Here is a 23,604-nt window from a genome sequence, read left to right as displayed (position 1 = left end):
CAGTCCACTTCCTCAAACCACTTCCTCAGTCCACTTCCTCAGACCGCTTCCTCAGGCCACCTCAGTCCACTTACTCAGATTGTTTCCTCAGTCCACTTCCTCAGACCGCTTCCTCAGGCCACCTCAGTCCACTTACTCAGATTGTTTCCTCAGTCCACTTACTCAAACCACTTCCTCAGTCCACGCCCTCAGTTTGTTTGTTCGCACAAAAAACATAAACAGTGAAGTAATTAAATGAATTTTTAAAAAAAGTGCAGGAGGAGAGAAGAAGCCTAACAAGGCTTATGCTAAGCCCTCCTCCTTTAAACTAAACAAATACTATCACAATACTAATGAGATAATTCTCAGATGAATTAGTAGAATATAGATATAACAAAAATCTAATACAGTTCAATGGATGGCAAAATAAGCATATACAGTTAAATCAATAACAATGACAAAAAATAATACAAGACGAAAATTCATTCTAATAACATACTATAAATCAAAAACCTAACTAAGGACATATGATGAAATAGAGGATTTAGGAGTGGTTGGGATTGGATAGCAGATGGTTTTTAAGGTTACGTTTGAAAGTTATCATAGAGGTAAAACTCTTTAGGGAGAGGGGAAGATCATTCCATATATTGATGCATTTGTATTTCACACTCATTTGGGCCACGGAAGTTCTGAATAGGGGAATGTGTAACTGAGTGCTTTGGCGAGTTAGATAATTGTGAAACTGTGAATGAAAATTAAGAAAGCTGTCAAAAGTGTCAGGCAGATTGAGATTTATGAATTGAGCTGTGAAAAGAGCGAGTTGAAATCTGTTAATATCCAAAATATTCAAAATTCTAAGCTTTTCAGACAGCGGTGATGAGTGAGTGTAGTATCTGGAACCGGTGGAAATACGTACAATTTTTTTCTGTAGTATTAATATAGGGTGAAGGGAAGTTCTGTAGGCACATCCCCAAACAATATTACAATAGATGAGGTAAGGGTAGATCAAGCTGTAATATATAGTAATAAGGGTTCTCTGTGTTAGAAAGTATCTAATTTTTCCCATAATCCCGATAGTTTTTGAAATTTTATTTACTAGCATAGCAATGTGGGCCTTCCATGTCAATCGATTGTCAATCAGTATTCCTAGGAATTTTTCCTGACATTCTTGGGAGAGGGAAAGGTTCTTTAAGAAAATACTGGCATTTTTTCTATTGTACGTCTTGTTTTTACTACAAAAGATAAGGTAGTACGTCTTTTTAACATTAACAGACAGCTTGTTGACTTCAAACCAAGTAATGGCTTTTTCTAATTCTTGGTTGGCTAGTTGTATTAAAGAATCAAAGTCTGCGTGTGAAAGGAAAAGAGTTGTATCATTGGCAAATAAAATAAAAAAAGATAATTGAAGATGCTTCAGCAAGGTTATTAACATGGATTAAAAACAATAAAGGTCCAAGAATTGATCCCTGAGGAACTCTAGAATTTACTGGTTTGCATGATGACGTGATTTCATTTAGCGCAACATACTGTTGTCTGTCAAATAGGTAACTAATAAACCATTTAAGTGCTGTGTCGTTAATGCCATATTTTTTTAGCTTTTTGAGAAGAATAGAATGGTTTACCGTGTCAAACGCTTTGGATAAGTCTAGAAAGATTCCTATGGTAAATTCTCTATTGTCAATAGCCGAAGTAATTCTATCCATTAATTGTATAAGTGCCATTGAGGTAGAGTAGCCCTTTCTAAAACCATACTGGTGTTTGTACAGAATATCGTTTTGGTTTAAATGTTTCAAAAGATGATTGTATATTAATTTCTCGAGAATCTTAGATATGCAGGGTAGAAGTGAAATTGGACGGTAATTATTAACTGAGGTAGAATCATTGCTTTTAAAAATAGGAATCACTTATTTCTTAAACCAATTTCAGTCCACTTCCTCAAACCAATTTCTCAGTCCACGTCCCCAGTCCACATCTTCAGTCCACTTCCTCAGTCAACTTCCTCAGCCCACTTCCTCAAACTGATTTCTCATTCCACTTCCTCAAACCACTTCCTCAGCCCACCTCCTCAAACCATTTCCTCCATCCACTTCCTCAGTCTGTTTCCTTGGGGCTTTGGCTATTTACAAGCTTGTCACTTATTCATATGTACAGTTATCAGCATATTTCTATTTTTTTATTCAACATTTGAGGTTTATATCTATATTTTTGAACCAAAACTGCTCCTGGTTATTTTTATTGTCTTCAGCATGACTTATCTTATCTTATCTTATCTTATCTTATCTTATCTTATCTTATCTTATCTTATCTTATCTTATCAAAATAGTTCAACTTGGAAGGGGCAATTCTCTTACATTCCTTGGCTGATAAATAAAGGTTTGACTTTGTATGTTATTAATATGTTTCAGTGACACTTTATTCAGAGGGAACCTCCAACAGGCCTTCAGAACACATTCATACACTTTGTATAAACATATATTTAATAAAACAGTACTGGAGAACTGGTTGAAGGCTCAGGCCTTTAAAATAATAATAATAATAATAATAATAATAATAATAATAATAATAATAATAATAATAATAATAAACAAAGTTTGTATGTGAAAATGTGAAGAACCTACATCACAATAGCGCACCTGAAAATTAGTATAGAATTTTATTAGAATTAGGATACCTGATACACATGTAAAAAATGCTTTTTTTTTGTATACATAAAAAGGTTAGAAAAAAAATCATCTTTTGATGAAGTAACATAATTTCATACTAAAAAAAAAACAAATCTAACCTTTCATTTAAATAAATTTATTCAAATAAAAACAAATTCTTCTAAACCTTTTTAATAATCTTTACAAGGGGTGCCAATAATTATGAAGGACACTGTGTACAAAGAAAAACTTTTGTGAAGATTTTTTTTTTTACTTTTTTTTGACTGATGCAGGAGATCATTTATATCAAAAAGGAAACCAGACACTTGTAACAAAAACAGTCTATTAAAAGATGATCTTTTTATCATTTACAGAAAAAAACAGGATTTTAACAATATGATCGTAATATAATAAATACAAAGAAAAGAAATATTTTCCATTTTTAAAAAAAAAAACTTATTTTTTTGCATTGTGTGCAGAAATTTGATAGACAGCTGGTCTCGATCCCCGACATCTGAGTGAGATCAAATTGTTATAAAAATTGTTCGTGTTTGAAATGTGAAACTTTCAACATACAAAAATATGATACAATATTCAGTGTTTAGTTTTCACCAGGATCCTTTCTAATGTTATTTTTATTACTAAAGATAAAAAGAAAATTGAGGGATTTTGAACATTAATGCCCTAATTGTTCGTGAGAGACTGTGGGGAATTGGGAAGAGAGCAACGGAATTCTGGCACACTGTGATTTCTTACTTTTCTTCCTGGAGTACTCTTTGATGAAAAAAAATCACAAGGGCACCTTGCCTATAGGTTATATGGGCAATTTCTCTGTGTCCGGCGCAGCGTTTCATTAACTCTCCGGTGAGTTGCCGTGTTTCAGGGACAACACTCAACAGGTTGTGTAATTACACTGGGAATTGGGAAAAGGAGAGAAATTGGGTGTTTTTTTGTTATTCTTCTCAGAGTTCATCCAGAGTGTGCATCCTGATGATGTTTTTTTTTTAATTTATCCCGATGCGGGATGTCGGACATGTCCTCATATGAAGGCACACTTTAATGGTGTTAAACATCTGTCTGCTGGTGCTGTGTTCTCATTTTTGAGTTAATTGCTTTGCAGTAACACTAGAAACATGTTTTATCTCCACGGGAGTGAAAATGAGAATGAGTCGTACAACTAAGGGTGGAACGTAGCGTACCGTAGCGTACAATACTGGAGTGCTTTATCATTTAATCTCGATCCACTGTATCTGATGCTTTACACCACAGCACTGTTGAATTCTGGATTCTGTTACTTTACACTTTCATGAAGCTTTTTTTTTTTTTGGTTTCCATACGTCATCAAAGCCGCATGGCTACAAATCTTCTCACTTGTAAATCCCCCTCCCCCCAAAAAAAGTGCATATTTTTATTAAACAACTCATAAAAGTGTGACAAAATTTGCATAAACATTATTGATGGAATGCAACAGCTGCCCCTTATTAGATTAGATTAGATTAGATTAGATTAGATTAGATTAGATTAGATTAGATTCACTTTATTGATCCCACATCAGGGAAATTCACATGTTACAGTAGCAAGAAAATGTCATACAGATAACAAATAAAACTGAAATAAAAATTAGACAATCGAAAGATTAAATACAGAGGGCTATTTGCATTATCTACTGTGAAAAAGTATAGAAATATTGCCTTATTGAGAGGCTCAGAAAAAAAATTGCACATTACAGGTAGACTCTGTGTGTATATATACAGTGGGGCAAAAAAGTATTTAGTCAGCCACCAATTGTGCAAGTTCTCCCACTTAAAAAGATGAGAGAGGCCTGTAATTTTCATCATAGGTACACTTCAACTATGAGAGACAGAATGGGGGGAAAGAATCCAGGAAATCACATTGTAGGATTTTTAATGAATTAATTGGTAAATTCCTCGGTAAAATAAGTATTTGGTCACCTACAAACAAGCAAGATTTCTGGCTCTCACAGACCTGTAACTTCTTCTTTAAGAGGCTCCTCTGTCCTCCACTCGTTACCTGTATTAATGGCACCTGTTTGAACTCGTTATCAGTATAAAAGACACCTGTCCACAACCTCAAACAGTCACACTCCAAACTCCACTATGGCCAAGACCAAAGAGCTGTCAAAGGACACCAGAAACAAAACTGTAGACCTGCACCAGGCTGGGAAGACTGAATCTGCAATAGGTAAGCAGCTTGGTGTGAAGAAATCAACTGTGGGAGCAATTATTAGAAAATGGAAGACATACAAGACCACTGATGAGCTCCCTCGATCTGGGGCTCCACGCAAGATCTCACCCCGTGGGGTCAAAATGATCACAAGAACGGTGAGCAAAAATCCCAGAACCACACGGGGGGACCTAGTGAATGACCTGCAGAGAGCTGGGACCAAAGTAACAAAGGCTACCATCAGTAACACACTACGCCGCCAGGGACTCAAATCCTGCAGTGCCAGACGTGTCCCCCTGCTTAAGCCAGTACATGTCCAGGCCCGTCTGAAGTTTGCTAGAGAGCATTTGGATGATCCAGAAGAGGATTGGGAGAATGTCATATGGTCAGATGAAACCAAAATAGAACTTTTTGGTAAAAACTCAACTTGTCATGTTTGGAGGAGAAAGAATGCTGAGTTGCATCCAAAGAACACCATACCTACTGTGAAGCATGGGGGTGGAAACATCATGCTTTGGGGCTGTTTTTCTGCAAAGGGACCAGGACGACTGATCCGTGTAAAGGAAAGAATGAATGGGGCCATGTATCGTGAGATTTTGAGTGAAAACCTCCTTCCATCAGCAAGGGCATTGAAGATGAAACGTGGCTGGGTCTTTCAGCATGACAATGATCCCAAACACACCGCCCGGGCAACGAAGGAGTGGCTTCATAAGAAGCATTTCAAGGTCCTGGAGTGGTCTAGCCAGTCTCCAGATCTCAACCCCATAGAAAATCTTTGGAGGGAGTTGAAAGTCCTTGTTGCCCAGCGACAGCCCCAAAACATCACTGCTCTAGAGGAGATCTGCATGGAGGAATGGGCCAAAATACCAGCAACAGTGTGTGAAAACCTTGTGAAGACTTACAGAAAACGTTTGACCTCTGTCATTGCCAACAAAGGGTATATAACAAAGTATTGAGATGAACTTTTGTTATTGACCAAATACTTATTTTCCACCATAATTTGCAAATAAATTCTTTAAAAATCAGACAATGTGATTTTCTGGATTTTTTTTTTCTCATTCTGTCTCTCATAGTTGAAGTGTACTTATGATGAAAATTACAGGCCTCTCTCATCTTTTTAAGTGGGAGAACTTGCACAATTGGTGACTGACTAAATACTTTTTTGCCCCACTGTATGCTTCTGTTGCCATAAATAGGTTGTTATAGCACGTCGGCTAGCTGGCTAGTGAGCTCACATTGACTTGTTCATTCCCATTAAAGGTGTTTCTGGTAAATTTAGCATTTTAGCATCCCTCTTCTTTTTGTTCTTCATCTGACAAGCTTTCATATTTTAAGTCTCAGGTTAGGGTTTGGGTTCGGTCAAAGCCAAAAGTTATATTCCTGAAAAGTTTCAATTGCTACGTCTGCTCATGATGTCGCTCACACTACTGTTGTAACTGTTCCGAAGTAGGATGCAGAATTTTATGTGGATGAGTGGAGTGATAAACACAGCCAAATGTCCCAGTGCTGTTACCGCGCACTTGGAAAACCACTTGACCAATCAGATTAGTGGACCAGGGCTAACTGTAGTGTGTGTGTGTGTGTATATACACCAATCAGCCATGTAACAGGTGGCATGAAGAACATTGATTATCTCATTACAATGGCACCTGTCAAGGGGTGGGAAATATTAGGCAACAAGAGAACAGCCAGTTCTTGAAGTTGATGTTTTGGAAACAGGAAAAATGGGCAAGCGTAAGGATCTGAGAGACTTTGACAAACTGTGATGGTGAGATGACTGGGTCTGAGTGTCTCCAAAATGACACATCTTGTGGGGTGTTCCCAGCATGCAGTGGTTAGTACTGAACAAAAGTGTCCCAAGGATCTGAAAGACAACCGGTGAACTGGTGACGGAGTCATGGGTGTCGAAGGCTCATTGATTCAAATGGGGTGCGAAGGCTAGCCCATATGGTCCAATCCCACAGAAGAGTTTGTGTAGCACAAACTGCTGAAAAAGTTAATGCTGGCTAAAACAGAACAGTGTCAGCATTAACTTTTTTCATGTCTTAAGATCACCGATCTCAACTCACAACCAAATAATTCCTTTCCATTGTGAGACTTTAATCAAAAATAGCAAAATCAGGCCTAAAGCCAAATATATTACTTGTCAATCAGTTAACATCAATGAAGATTCTAGAGAAAGTCTACAAAAGTAAAACCAGGCGTCCCACAAGGTCTTGTTTTAGCCCCCCTTTTGTTCCACATTTATATACAGCACTTTCTTTCTTTCTTTCTTTATTTATTTTAAGGACAACCAGTGAACTGGCGACAGGGTCATGGGTGTCGAAGGCTTACTGATTGATTCGCATGGGGCATGAAGGCTAGCCCATATGGTCGAAGCCCACAGAAGAGCTACTGTAGCACAAACTGCTGAAAAAAATTAACGCTGACACTTTTCTGTTTCAGCCAGCAATAACTTTTTCAGCAGTTTGTCGAGGCCACAAATGTTCGAAGAAAATCATTTTTTCTTGATTTTGCCCTGTGTTTCAGAAGGAAAGAACAGAAAAGAAAAAAACAACCCCATCATGTATCTTGACAGTGTTAAACTACCTCTTGCATGCTTACGGTGTCTGAGTGAAAAGGTTTCTCGACGACGACACTGATTGCATTTGCCAAGCAGCGGCGTGTTCCATTGTGTCCGTGCACTGATTTTTTTATTTGTAAGATGAATTACTTCTATCCCGGGGCCATCAAGTAAATTATGTTTGGCAAAACCTGATCAAGCCTACTTCAGCATCGAGAAATACATTATGTTTTCCAATATTTCACAGAGGCTGCAGGATCCTTAAGTGAATTTCGAGGCATAAAGTGGCAAAGTCACTTTCCCGCCCGACTACCGGCACAGATAATGTCATTTAAAGGTAAAAGGCACTTTGCAAATGGAAGAGCAGAAAAAAGAGAAGTGGCAGACTAACACATCCTTACGCCTTCAGTTTGGGTTGCGCATAGATTACCTTGTGCTCCTTCAAATCAAATCAAATCAATCTCTCTCAGTCGCTCCCTCCTTCCATCTGTTTATTTTTTTTCTAACTCCATCCTTGATTTTTTTTTTTTTGGTTTGTTTTCTCTCTCGTACACGCACGACCTTCTTCCTTTTTTTTTTACTCCTCCATCTCCACGAAAAAGCCCACAGCAATACTTAATGCACTGAAGCGTAAGACATTGCAGGTAGACTCCAGTCGAAACAGAGCTGCATTTTCCTGTCGATTGTTTTGCTTGAAGCTGCACAGACATCAAATGCACTCTGGAGAGGAAAAAAAAAAAAGAGTCCAGTTTCCAGCCAAGATTTTATCAAGCTCTTATCATTTGATCAGCAGATCTTGTTTAACATCTTCCTTTTGTCTCTCCTCACATTCGCACACATGCAAGGCAATTCAACTCATTAGGATTTGTTTCAAATCGACACGGCACGTTTTAATACCTCGTCCTCGCTTATTTTTGTGAGGTTTGCATTTGCAGGCCTGCAGCAGTGTGGAATAAACTGTGCATCTGTGACCCTCCCCATGGAATAACTGACCTAATAACAAAAGCAAACGACACACGCTGCAAACCGCAAGCCTCACACTCCGCTCTGTTCCGTTTCTGCCCTGGATTGAGAGATATGCAGAGAGAAAAATATAACATGACCACATGCAGCACTGATAATACTCTCAATTTGCATGTAATTTGTGATAATGCACCGATTTCACAGATGCATTTAATGTTGTCATCTCTAGAAATGACTAGTTCATGATCATCTGATGGACAATTATCATCGTATTCTTCCAGATGCATGCTGGATATCACTATGACATGTTTACATCCCACCTTACAGTCGCCTTGTTTTCTCCAAAACCACTTACATCACTTCATTTTACTGGATGCACTGTTAGAAAATGTAGAACTCTGAAGATTTCTTTGGTTGTCCCTTCGGGAACCCAACAGAGTAGAACCCATTTCAGATGTCCTTGAAGAGCCCTTGAAGAAACCTTTTTTTTTTTTGTGAGAGTGCACCAAGGACCAAGAAATTAAATCTCTGACTGGTTCTCGGTATTAAGAAGAAAATAATCAGCAATAATTTGGAATCTTTACCACACACTTTCCCAATTAATACACTCTTTGAGGGAAAAAAAAAGTTCTTCAAGGGCTCTCTAAGGGCTCAGGAGACCCCCTCTGAGGTCGAGAGCTTTGGTGGCGAAGCTCAGCAGGTTTAGAATGAGTAGGTCATGTATTTAGATAAATATCTTCACAAGTTTCTATCATACAAGCATGATAAACATATTGACAGAAACTTTATACTTTACACTTTCCTTTGTGCCCACTGCCAAATTATATTATTTAATTTTTTTTTAATTACCTAAATTAGATGAAATATAAAACTTGTCACTTTACTCAGTCACACCGGAGTCAGAACACTGAGCGTCCACTTACACATTCATAAAACACTGTTCCCATGGTAACAACATGATAATCACTTTCACTCTTTGGTTTCCATTGGTTTCTCTTTCGCAGTGGAAACGCCCACCGTAAACAGGATAAAATCTGTCAGACATAGTTTAGCCTATTTGGAGGTAAAACTTGTTTCAAGATGGCACACGGATTTTATGCACTTCGGATGATTCAGGACAGCGATTCAATTCAGTCTGGAGAACTGCGACACCGATGATGAATGGTGCCTTTTTTTTTTTTTTACCTTGACTCAATCCGGCTGAAAATAAACTTGAGTAAGTGTAAATATTTCTTCTATTTCTGATGAACAGATCAGTTGATATGCGTGCGCTGTAGTGCAGACACAGGAAAAATGACTGAGCACTTTTTTTTTTCCAGAGTTAAAAATATTTTCTTCAAAAATAGTTAATTTTGCTCTATTTTGAGTTTATAGAGTAAAATTTGGAGTCAGAGTTGGAGCAAAATTACAGAGTAAGTGTGTAACAGAGTACGAGAGTTGATTGTGGCTCTGAACTGAGTAAAATAGTACAAGAGTTAATTTCAAGACACACTGAATCAAGTCAAATACCAAAATAAAGTCAAATACCAGATAAATGAAGATGTTGTGAAAAGCAGTTTTAGAACTGTGTTGGAATGTGTGAAAAACATGACCTTACTCATTGGGACTTGACCTGATGGGATTAAGAGTTGGCAGTAGGAGGGGTTTTCACTCTTCTCATGGAATGGAATGAATTTTTTTTTTACCCTTTTCATTGAATCCCCCTCCCACTGCCAACCCTTTCTCCCAAAACAATAGGACATACATTTCTTTGATGGCCAGTTAATTGCCCAAATCAGTGGAGCAGATTTAAGTTTTTGTGTTTGATCCATTCCTCAGACTGAACAGAATCACCTCAAGTGACCAAAACGGTTTGGCAGAATGGGTAAGGTCATGTTTTTTTTTTTCACACATTCCAACACAGATCTAAAACTGCTTTTTACAACATCTTCATTTATCTGTTATTTTTAAAAGTACAGCCATGACATACAGATGGCAGAGAGATATTATTGTAGCTGAACTTGTGCTGAATACAAAAAAGTCGTATGACTTTGAAAACACTGCTTAGATTTGTTGAAATTGACAAGAAACTCAGAGCGTACCAAAATCATTCGAGTGCCAGAAAATACCCTCAGACCCCAGAGGGTTAATGGTTCTGAGCTTCCTCAGAAATAATGTACTCAGAACATTTTGCTGTCAGATTCCACATGAAGCCTTTAAGGTTTCACTGGAAACCGACATCCATGATATACAAAGTTTTGTGTTCTATAAATGTCCTGGTTCACTGAATAATTAAAGAGTTATTAGTTTTCAAAAAAAAAAAAAACAAAGAGGAGGAGGAGGCGTCTGAACGTGTTTGTTTTGGTTTGATCGCTGTCTGTGTGCATTTGGTTCAGATTCTCATCATGTCTCCGCCCTGCTTTGTCAGTGATTTATCGCTCTCGTGTGTTATTATTGTGTTCACCTGTTTTCAGTTTCCTTTAAATTAGTTTGCCTGTTTAAATCCATCTGCTCCTTTGTCTGATTGTGAAGTATTAAAGTGCCTGTTTTCCTGCTTCTTGATTATAGATAATTGCTGTCTGTCTGTCTGTCTGTCTGTCTGTCTGTCTGTCTGTCTGTTCATTCTCAGACCCCTACTTTTGAAATATGACAATGATTTAAAAATAAATAAATCACACTAAATGCCAATCTCTCAGGATTGCGTCCTCACTCTTTCCCATTTCACCAAAATTACACAGAAACATGTTGTAGAACACAGTACCTTTAACATTTCTCCCAGAAGGATAAACTGGAAAGTTACTCATTCTGTCATCCTGGGACCCAGAAGGGTTAAATTTATTTTATTTTACATATTTAGAAATTAAAACTATGTTTTAATCAGTGTAAAGAAAGCTTATAACATCAAATAATTTCCAAAACCTTCAGAAGAAGAAACACGTACATGACTCACACTCACCTACGACCCGCACTCATCTTTTCTTGTTTTTCGTTCATCGCTGTTTTGTCCATCGGTCGCAATGCTTCTTTGGCGCCGTAGAAATCCACTCGCCATCAGAAGCCAAGCTCTGCCACTCAGTTATGATTCATCCAACAACCATTAAACATGATTTCCTATCACACACACACGCATGCATCCATCCATCCATCCATCCATCCATTTGGTTTTGTGCTATGGCTGAGCAATCACACTCATATTTTCTTGTGTAAATGCATCTCGAGTTACAGTGTACAGGTGTAGAAGAGTAAAAGCATGCAGTACTGAGCGTGTTAAAAGGATGTTCAGTGTGAAGACAGGAGACTACAGGTGGAGCTCTGAGGGGCAAATCGACAGCACTGGAGAAAAGGGAAGACTCGGAGTAACCTGTTTGGGAAGTGAAGATATTTAGGATGTCCACGTGGGACCATCTGCAGGAGGAGGATGAAGACAGGAGCGAGTCGTGGTCCTGTTCAAGAATTAGACAAAAAGGATTTGTAAGAAATAAAGAAATAAAGAAAGTGGTTGGACCAATTAAAAAAACAACAACAACAACAACAACAGTAACACTATCTATTTATTTATTATAATATTTATACAGGAGGCTCTCATCAGCACCATGTTTTTCAGAGAAGTACTGCACATATATAATCATATCTATCTTATAAATAAATAATATGAATGTAAAAAATATCCAAATAAAAAATAAGAGTGAAATATTTCTAAAATAATATAAAATATATGTAACATATAAATATATATACATAGGGAAAAATAAAGCTGTACTGCCTTTCAGATTTTTCAAGTGTCGGTCATAAAATGAATTTTCCCCGACACCCAATTATTTTTGTTTAGTGACCAAAAGCTACTGAATTTGAATCACAGGCTTCTAAATTTATTATTATTATTAATATTTTTTAAATAGAACAATTAATGAGTTTAGAGCCACGCGGCTCTAAATTCTCCGCTATTTTTTCCTGCTTCACCATGACCCAATTCAAGATACTACGTCATGCATCACGGGGTGGGCTTTCCCTGTTCACGCAAGGCATTGTGGGATACAAATTTGAAACAGGAGAGAAAAATGGAGGACGTGAGTGTGCGAATGAAATGTGAAAGAGTGACTACAGTAACGGAAAGAAAGTGAGAAGAAAAGACGTTATGTTCTATATGAAGGAAAGGAAACGCAGAACCAAACTAATAAATATGGGCGCTCAGCGAGCACCTCGGTGTGATCAGCTGTTCGTTTAGCGACAGAATGATGGAACTGTCAGTGCACGCTCAAAGGGAAACCTGTAGATGGCAGTAATGCAACACTGTGGATGCCAGCTGCTGTAAAACCCAAAAGAAGAAGAAGAAGGTAAACCTGCGCATGCGCACACGGACTTCCTCTGTCTGCTTGACTGCGCAAAGCGAGCGATTTCATGCACATTATTTGCTTTAATCCCATCAAATTAAATAACTTCCCAGCCACAGAATGGCCTGATATTTTGTGAGATATTACAGAAATAAACAGATATCACAATCACCACATTTCAGACGGAACTAAATTTCACAGATTTTATGAAATCAAAAGGCCGTCTCGCTTTAAGGTCATCTTAAAGCTAGGCTTGCAATCATGAAGACCTGATGCCTGTTTTACAGTAATGTCTATATTATTCCAGTCAGCGGCCACAGGAAATATAAAACGCTGTTTGCCCCCGTTAGTCCACACACGTGGCAAGTGTAAATCATGACAGCGGTGTGTATCATAATTATGCACCCTGTAATTCCTCATATCATTAAAATCAAAATCTATGATATTGTTAAGGCGTGTATATACAGCTGTCAAGTGATGGCAGCGGCGGATAGCTAGCAGTTCCCATTTTAACTGATTAAGAGCGTGAGTACTTAGGTTGGTCTAAAATAGATCTCACAGCATTATTTTGTAATATTTGAAGATGTCATATGAGTACTTTCTTATTTTTATCACCCCACACTAAATCAGCATTATCAAAACGCGGTAAATAAATAAGCCTGTTGTAAAAGAGTCAAGTGAGCGCTAAGCACTAGTAGATGCTTAACACGGCGCAATATGCCACGCCTCTGACAGACTTTTGTGCTTAAGGCATCTATATGATCAGACCAGGTCATCTTTTCATTTAGAGTAACACCTAATATTTAACAGATTCTTTGTGCTCAAGTGGCTGACTGTTAACATCCAGTGGAATATTGCTAAAAGAGCTAAGCTTACGTGTACTACCAAATATTAAAAATTTACCTTTGTCTATGTTTAAAGGCAAAAGTTTAAAGTTAAACCACTTACATCATAATTTGTGATCAGCATTCAGATTGTCTTGGAGTTCCTTAATATTTGACAACTGTATCATCTGCATGTAAGGACACGTCACAGGACTTGATACAGGATTCACATAAATCAGGAAAAGCAGCGGTCCTGACATGATCCCTTGTGGCACACCAATGGACACAGACTTTACAGTAGAGCAAGCATTTCCTCGAACCATGACTTGAGTTCTTTGCAACAAATATGACCTGAATCAGTCCACAACAGCATCAGCGTATCCAGACTTTAGCGAGAGTTTAACAAAGAGGATCGAGCGATTGATGGTGTCGAACGGAACACGTCCCCAGTGTCCGTATCCGTGTCCTAAGTTCAATCTAAAACCTTTAAAAGCCTCTAAACTCTCAGTGTGTTAATGATTGCTGGTGGAAAGACTGAGGTTTTTCAGGCTGTAATTCCAACACTGGGTTCGACCTCTTTATATCACTTCAGCATGAATGTGATTTCATGATGAAATGCAGTGCAAAAGATTTCTAGGTATCTAAACGATGTCCCTGCCCATGCGGTCCTGCTCACCCCTGCTGCATGATGCCTTTATAAAGCCAAATAAAGCACCACCAATAACAACAACTCCAATAATAATGATGAAGAGGGACAAATAAAACGAAGAGTGATAAAAAGCCACTAAGTGAGCCGGTCTCGTTGCAGATATTAAGCCTAATTAAGCATTTCGCTTCATCTTTAAAGACCTATTACTTTGCATTGCTTTGTTTTCAGCTGTAGATAGCAGCAGCTCAGAGACAAGACCACTTTAATGGATGTGTTTAATTATGAAGTCTGGACTTGAGCTTTGAAATCTGACCTCCATCTCACAATTAAACATGAGCATGAGGCAGATTTTAGCATAAAAGTGTGTGAGTTGGTGTTTAGTGATATTTACAAAGCTGACGTGTGCGTCTCTCTCTCTCTCTCTCTCTCTCTTCTTTTTTTTTTAATCCCTCATCACTACCACCACCACCATCACCAAACACCCACCCACTGCCTGTCCTGATTTCTCCCATGGTACCATGTGTACTTTTGTCAGTTTGATTGACGTGTAGCAGAACATTTCAGACTCTGTCTCTCGGTGATACGTGAAAACTGTCAGAGCCTGACTGAAAACCGCTCAACCACCTGGAGAACGCTCCCAGGTGTGTGTGTGTGTGTGTGTGCGTGCACGCATGTGTGTGTATGTATGTGTGTGTTTGAGCTTTTCTTGACCAACACTTTCAGCCTCGAAGGTATCACAGCGTCATGGTTAAGTGCATACAAACTTAAGTGATAATATATCAGTGTAACAAGACACTCTGATGATTAAATCTGAAACCTCATTAGCATTCAGTGACAGTAGTTGATGTGAAGTTGTTACGGAAAAAAAAGCATTATATCCAGATGATTAATATAAATTGCCACGCCCTAATGAGATGATTAACAGCTGTGAAAACATTAAAAAATAAACTCTCCACAGAAATAGCAAATCAATGTAGATAACTACAGAGAAAATTAAAAAAATCCTGCAATACTCTGACATCATGATACGTGCTATATATCCAAATATTTGGTCTACTCACAAAAAAGCACAAAGACGTTCCACGTTTTGTAAACATCATTTTGATGCTATTATTGAAAATAAAACTTGAAATATATCCTTTAGAGAGGAATAAACAGAAGTTTGCTGGCTAGCTTGGTTAAAGACACACCCACAACTCCCTTACCACACCCACATGGAGACATTTGTATATAAGGACTGAAAGACTCCGTTTCATTTCCTTCTATGGTCTTTATTTCATGTCCAACCAGGGGCAGTGGCATGAGCAAATACGGACTCAAATACCGTACATAAGTGTTTTTTTTTTGTTTGCTTGTTTTTTTTTAGGCCGCACCCACATATAGACCTGTAAATACAAGCTAGTTAATTACCCAGCTAGTAAAATTAGCCAAAGTCATTTCCATATGTGGAGTCAAAGATTCAGCTACATTTCCTTCAGTGATCTGTACATGCGGTCCGACCTGGGGCAGTGTCATGAGCAAATTAGATTTTTTAAGACACACATATTTTTTGTTCATTCGGCCACACCCACATGTCAAAATAAGCTTGTTACTAGTAGTTCATAACACGGGCGCAGATAGAGGGGGGGACGGGGGGATTCGTCCCACCCAGATTTAAATTCACCTCGTGTGGTCCCCCCCACTTATAGGGAGGAGAAAACGTCTATGCTGTCTTTCTTTGCATAAGGCAAACCTCACGGAAAAATCAAAAGACTAATTGCCATTCGGTTTATTGAGGTGCACAGCAGTACAGACATAGTTGCAACTGCGCAGACTGCACAGGTTGCAAGCTCGAGCTTGGTTGCTATGGTTACCCACAACAAGTTTGACAGGCATATCGGGGACAGCTCCTCCTAGTTCAGGACCCCAACACGGCATGATGAAGAGTGCCAAAAGGCAGAAAACGATTGCATCGTTTTTTTGTTTTTTTTTAAATGACTGTAAGTAAACTGTGCCTTACTTTATCATATCACCTTGCAATTTTTTGATAGTCTGTTCAAAGTAATGTCGTAGTGAAAGTAAAATCGTACGGAGTAGAGATGCCTTTCTGGTAGCCTCCTTCTTTCGGTGGTAGCCTGTAGATACAGTGCTCAGAAGGCAGTTTTAATGTTTAATCTGGCGTTCCCTGCCATAATTTCAGCGAGCATATTGTTTCATAAGGAAACTTTGCGAAGAGTTGTTGACTGACTGCCGCTCACGCGACACACAGGCATAGTTAGAAAGTCAGGATGCACTGGTTTACACTTTACACACACACACACACACGTAGCCCAGCCTCTCGCTATGTTTAACAGTTGGAACTTAGCGGTTTTAAAACTAGTTTTGCAGTTTTGCAATTTCTGTGCGTGATGATAATGTGTAAACTTTGGATTTCCATAGGCTATGTTAAAATGTTATCATTGTCCTGGCCTGCAGGTAGTTCCTGGTGATGGCAGTGAGGGAGGTGAAATAACATGTATACACACTACCGTTCAAAAGTTTGGGGTCACCCAGACAATTTTGTGTTTTCCATGAAAAGTCACACTTTTATTTCCCACCATAAGTTGTAAAATGAATATAAAATATAGTCAAGACATTTTTCTGGCCATTTTGAGCATTTAATCGACCCCACAAATGTGATGCTCCAGAAACTCAATCTGCTCAAAGGAAGGTCAGTTTTATAGCTTCTCTAAAGAGCTCAACTGTTTTCAGCTGTGCTAACATGATTGTACAAGGGTTTTCTAATCATCCATTAGCCTTCTGAGGCAATGAGCAAACACATTGTACCATTAGAACACTGGAGTGAGAGTTGCTGGAAATGGGCCTCTATACACCTATGGAGATATTGCACCAAAAACCACACATTTGCAGCTAGAATAGTCATTTACCACATTAGCAATGTATAGAGTGGATTTCTGATTAGTTTAAAGTGATCTTCATTGAAAAGAACAGTGCTTTTCTTTCAAAAATAAGGACATTTCAAAGTGACCCCAAACTTTGGAACGGTAGTGTGTGTATATATATATATATATATATATATATACGCGCACACATATATATATACGCGCACACATACATATATACACAAAATGGAATCATTTGCTGACAGCTCAGTCCCCCCCAGTTCAAAAATCCTATCTGCACCCCTGGTTCATAACCCAGCTAGCAAACTTAGCAAATATTTGTGATATATGGATATTTAACAGTTATTCCATGAAATCGAGTCGTACATGAGCTGATAGCCGATGAGGTGCGTAGCACTGAGTTGTCTGTAATCCATGTACAACGAGATTGAGTGGAATAACTGTTTTATTCTGTCCACATTCACTGGATTTTGAGAAACAGAGCATTTTTTTTTCAAATTCAATGAATAAAAACTTTACACAAAATGTCCAAAAAATTATTTCCACTTAGAATGTAAATAAACCGGTGAAATGACAGGAGCAATTTGTGAAAATGAAATAATAATAATTCTTGAAAAATCCAAAAAAGATATCTTCTGAGCATCAAATACTTTCATTCCATATTTTGTGGCTTTTTTGTATTTATTGGGGTTTTGTTTTCGAGTAGAGTTTTTATTTCATCCTCGGTTGGTTCAGCAACACACTCCACCATTTTGTTTTTCTCTACTCACGGTATATGAGCTGATATCCTAGTAGTAGAGTAGCCAATCAAAGCGCACGATTGCTCATATCCAGTGAATGTGGAGAGAATAATTCTGAATGTAGTAGGACGGTAAGGGGACATTTGCAAGTCACATATTTTCATGTACATTTTTAAACTAACTCGATCTCTAACTATGAGTAAACTAACTTGTATTTGCATGTCTATATGTGGGTGTGGCTTTAGGATCAAAAATGGTCCATTGCCTGTTTGCTCATGAAATTGTTCCAGGTTCGGAGCCAAGTAAAGACCAGAGAAGTAAAGTAGCCAAGTCTTGGAAATGAGTACAACTTTTCTAACTTTGCAAGCTTGGAAGCTCATCATCGCATCATGAAGTTTATTCAGGTGTCCCAGTTTGAGGGCCTCAGCAGCCTTTCATCTTGACACGTCTCTTTTCCTCAGCCTTCCTCCTGTTGCTTTCAAAGGTCCTCATACCATCACAACCTGTTTTCTTCCACGCCAATCCATTTCATGGTGCTGTAGCTGAGTCACTGACCTGACAATCTCTGAAGGGCCTTCTGACGATATCCATGGATCTCTTCTTTGGAGCACCAACATTTCTGGTTCCGGGAGATAGCTGACTGAAGAGAAGCTGTTTAGTGCATGAGACTTAAGAACACCTGCAATAAAGGGTGTGCCTTTCTTCAAGTCCATTTTTGCTAATGATATTGCCCCTGGTCGGTAAGCCAAGTAAATACCATAAAAGGAAATGCAGCCATGTATTTGAGTCCATGGAAAGGATTTCACTGAAGTGTTCCTTCGTTTCAACAGATTTTGTTCACCAGCTAGCGAGCTAACTCCTGATTCTGCTGTTTTTACTCGTTTTATCCAGTGTGTAGTCAGATTGAAATGAAATGCTCTGTTTATTTCATGACTTGTGTGTGTCAGATTGTTGGTATCAGCAGTTTATTGGAAACGTTGTACTGAAAGGAAATAAACTTGGCGATGCAGTACTTTAAATTTTCATTCCAGCCTGCCATAAGCTTGGCATGTAACCACGCCATGAGGCGGTGCAGGTAATAATAACTCAAATTAATGCGCTTGCATGATGACATGCAGCGCAAAACATTTCAGATGTCATCCCCGCTGCGGCGTTAATGTCCATCCCCGCCATCATTCATCCTGAGAGCGGATTATTAAGGCCCTGCTGATTTTACCATATTCTAACCTACAGGAATTGGCTGATGGATAGCAGGGCATTAAGTGAAGCATGTGTGCCGCGCCTTTATTTAGTTAGACGTGAAGTGAATGCACATTTCATTTAGTTCTCTGCTCCTCCTCTCTCTCTCTCTCTCTCTCTCTCTCTCTCTCTCGACAGGTATTCGATTGATCGGCACACGGATCTGGAGAGGCAGTTCAATATCCATGTGGATGATGGGAAGATCACGTTAGCCAAACCGCTGGACCGAGAGACTGATACGTGGCACAACATCACGGTGACGGCTACAGAAGTTCGTAAGTGACATTTTAATCACAAATAAATTAATAAATTAAAAAATAAATAAATGCTGAATTTAATTACAGCAGCAAGGCCACATCTTTGCAGTGACAGCCATAAACAGACATCATGCTAATAGACAGATAGATAGATAAAGCTGCATTTAATGATGACAACAAGGTCAGATCATCACAGCAATGCCTGAACACCTCATCTCATCTCATTATCTGTAGCTGCTTTATCCTGTTCTACAGGGTCGCAGGCAAGCTGGAGCCTATCCCAGCTGACTACGGGCGAAAGGCGGGGTTCACCCTGGACAAGTCGCCAGGTCATCACAGGGCTGACACATAGACACAGACAACCATTCACACTCACATTCACACCTACGCTCAATTTAGAGTCACCAGTTAACCTAACCTGCATGTCTTTGGACTGTGGGGGAAACCGGAGCACCCGGAGGAAACCCACGCGGACACGGGGAGAACATGCAAACTCCGCACAGAAAGGCCCTCGCCGGCCACGGGGCTCGAACCCGGACCTTCTTGCTGTGAGGCGACAGCGCTAACCACTACACCACCGTGCCGCCCGCAAATAAAACTAACCATTTAAAATAAGTGACATATACATAAGGCGAAAAATACTGCAATTAATGTGTGGAAATAAATAATCTGGAACATTTAAAAGGAATATAAGAAATATTTATCTTTGTTGAAGACAATGATGTAAGTGTGAACACAAAGAAACCAAGGTTTCTCCTGAACAGGAAATATTTTAATAATTGTTCACTGAATGCAACATTTAAAAGATATTAACGGCTAACAACACTCCACGTTAAAACACAACAATGAAGTGTTTTATGCTCGACCTGAGTTCTCCTGAGTTTCTCAGATTCACCTCCAATTCCAAGAAGCAGAAGAGCCTCTGAGACACGCCTCTGAACAAATCTCTCCATCACAGAAGCCCTAAAGCCACGTCACACACATGCAGCATCATTTTCATTCAGAACGTGATGCAGGACTGACTGACTGTATTTGTGCGATAGAACTCAAATGAGCATCTGAAGGCGTAGCAGGATAATTATTCCGAAGTTATGTCGTCTCTCTGTCTCTCTCTCTCTCGCACACACAGATTAAACACTGCTTGGTACAATTAACAGCAGATCCCGGGTGTAAAGTGTTTAATGTCTTATTCCTCAGTGACAAAGAAAGCTGTTTAAACAGTCTGTTTCTACAGATACGACTCTGTGCACGTTCTCATGTCTGTGCTGAAGCAAATTCGTGACACAACAGTATTAGAAAATATATTTTTCCCTCAATCCTTGGTTTCCTCATTTTCCTTGTTTGGAGCAGAACATATTTCACTGGAAGATGTTTTAACAGTTAATGCAAATGCACCATCACGATAATGCTTTCACAGATAGTTTGGGGGAAGCCATGTCCTAAAGGTTAGAGAAGCAGCTTTGGGACCAAAAGATTGCTGGTATGATTCCCTGGACCAGCAGGGATGGCCGAAGTGCCCATCAGCAAGGAACCCAACCACCAACTGCTCCCCAGGATGCACTGGATGTGTCGTGCATTGCTCTGGATAAGAACATCTGCTAAATACCTGGAATGTACTTAATGTCATGCTTTAAGTTTATGATTTCAATGTGTTTTTAATGCTAGCATTTTTTTGGTTTCTTTAAAAAAAAATGCAAAATTGAATGAATATTGTCTTCTACATGTACGTTATAGCGGAGCAAAGCTCCCTACTTGAGGGAACGTTGTAATGTATCAACCTAATTTTTGATGGCTTTTGCAACCATACAAATGATGAACGTGTCCCGCCACAGGGAATCTGATTATAAGTGCAGGGCAACGAATCTCAAACACTTGACCACCGGGCAATGAAATCTGTATCTCTATTTCCATAAGATACAGTGGTGCTCAAGAGAACCCAGTTAAACAAATGAGACAAAAATATCCATCTCATCTCATCTCATTATCTGTAGCCGCTTTATCCTGTTCTACAGGGTCGCAGGCAAGCTGGAGCCTATCCCAGCTGACTACGGGCGAAAGGCGGGGTTCACCCTGGACAACTTGGTTATTTATTTATTGAGGAAAATGATCCAATATTACACATCTGTGAGTGGCAAAAGTATGTGAACCTCTAGGATTAGCAGTTAATTTGAAGGTGAAATTAGAGTCAGGTGTTTTCAATCAATGGGATGACAATCAGGTGTGAGTGGGCACCCTGTTTTATTTAAAGAACAGGGATCTATCAAAGTCTGATCTTCACAACACATGTTTGTGGAAGTGTATTATGACACGAACAAAGGAGATTTCTGAGGACCTCAGAAAAAGCGTTGTTGATGCTCATCATGCTGGAAAAGATTACAAAACCATCTCTAAAGAGTTTGGACTCCACCAATCCACAGTCAGACAGATTGTGTACAAATGGAGGAAATTCAAGACCATTGTTACCCTCCCCAGGAGTGGTCGACCAACAAAGATCACTCCAAGAGCAAGGCGTGTAATAGTCGGCGAGGTCACAAAGGACCCCAGGGTAACTTCTAAGCAACTGAAGGCCTCTCTCACATTGGCTAATGTTAATGAGCATGAGTCCACCATCAGGAGAACACTGAACAACAATGGTGTGCATGGCAGGGTTGCAAGGAGAAAGCCACTGCTCTCCAAAAAGAACATTGCTGCTCATCTGCAGTTTGCTAAAGATCATGTGGACAAGCCAGAAGGCTATTGGAAAAATGTTTTGTGGATGGATGAGACCAAAATAGAACTTTTTGGTTTAAATGAGAAGCGTTATGTTTGGAGAAAGGAAAACACTGCATTCCAGCATAAGAACCTTATCCCATCTGTGAAACATGATGGTGGTAGTATCATGGTTTGGGCCTGTTTTGCTGCATCTGGGCCAGGACGGCTTGCCATCATTGATGGAACAATGAATTCTGAATTATACCAAGAGAAGCCAAGATGGCGGCGTGTCAGGACGCAGCGGCTTACAGCTCTCCTTTCAAGTGCACGTTTTTGTATTTTTAGTGTGTTATAACTGTTTGTTTTGCGTCACCTACGGACTTCAACACAAGATACACCCATATGGATCTGATGGACATTGGCATTCGGCAAGAAATGATCATTTCAAACAACTTTCATCGCGCTTACAACATTCCGGAGGAGATAGCGAGGGCACCGGGGTCTCCGTGGATTGTTATCGGGTCTGGCAGACGAAGGAGGTGGAGACACGAGAGGAAGCAAAAACGGGGCTGCAGAGCGGGCCTGCTGAACAAGCTCAGGAAACAGCCACTCAAACCTCCACTACCAAGCCTCTATCTTTCCAATGCTAGATCCCTGGTACACACAACGGACGACTTGGAATTACAGCTTGCTGGTAACCGCTACATTCGTGAATGCTGTGCAATCATTATAACGGAGACATGGCTACAACCGCTAATCCCCGACGCTTCGGTGCAGCTAGCAGGCCGCACTCTACACAGATGGGACAGGAATAGCGACTCCGGGAAAAACAGAGGAGGGGGGCTCTGCGTTTACGTGAATGAAGGTTGGTGCAACAACAGTACAGTCTTAGACAAGCATTGTTCTCCTGACCTAGAGTTCATGTCCGTAAGATGCAGACCCTTCTTTCTGCCGAGGGAGCTAGCAGCTGTTATCATCACTGCAGTCTACATACCACCGGACGCTAACGTCAAAACCGCTCTCTCTCTGCTCGCAAACAACATTAACAACCACCAGTGAGCCTACCCAAATGGCGCGCACATCATTGCAGGAGACTTCAATAAGGCAAACCTCAAAAAGGTGTTGCCTAAATTTTACCAACATGTGAAGTGTGCAACGAGGGGAGTAAATACTCTGGACCATGTTTATTCCAACCTTAAACATGCCTACAGAGCTATTCCCCTCCCCCACCTCGGACAGTCTGACCATCTCTCCCTGTTCCTACCCCCCGCATACACCCCCCTCAGCCGGCAATCAAAGCCACAAAGATGGACAATTACCACCTGGCCTGATGACGCCCTCCCCCGACTCCAGGACTGCTTTGAACGAACACAGTGGGAAGTTTTCCATCATGAGGATCTGGCCACATACACGGATGCAGTGCTAGCTTACATCAAGCACTGCATTGACACGGTCACCGTGGTAAAGACCATTCGGGTGTTCCCGAATGAGAAACCATGGATGACCGGCCAGGTCCGTGCACTCCTACGTGCCCGGGATGCAGCCTTCAGATCCGGCGACCGAGCGCTATACAGTAGGACTCGGGCCGACCTGAAGAAAGGCATCAGCGCAGCCAAAGTGGACCACAGGAGAAAGATTGAGGAGCAGCTGACAAGCCCCAGGCAGCTGTGGCAGGGCATTC

At 39.9% G+C, this 23,604-nt stretch overlaps 1 protein-coding gene across 1 annotated transcript in view; it reads left to right on the top strand.

The window, feature by feature from the left end:
* Positions 1-23,604, top strand: part of cdh8 (cadherin 8) — a 277,193-nt gene that overhangs the window by 233,724 nt on the left and 19,865 nt on the right. The window contains exon 8 of the mRNA XM_060911845.1: positions 19,114-19,250. Coding sequence (XP_060767828.1) covers positions 19,114-19,250 — 137 coding nt within the window. The remainder of the gene's footprint in view (positions 1-19,113; positions 19,251-23,604) is intronic.

This window comes from Neoarius graeffei, chromosome 27 (genome assembly GCF_027579695.1).
Source record: "Neoarius graeffei isolate fNeoGra1 chromosome 27, fNeoGra1.pri, whole genome shotgun sequence".
NCBI classification, from domain to species: Eukaryota; Metazoa; Chordata; class Actinopteri; order Siluriformes; family Ariidae; genus Neoarius; species Neoarius graeffei.
Note: the sequence above shows the minus strand (reverse complement) of the source record. Positions and strands in the feature narration are given on the sequence as shown.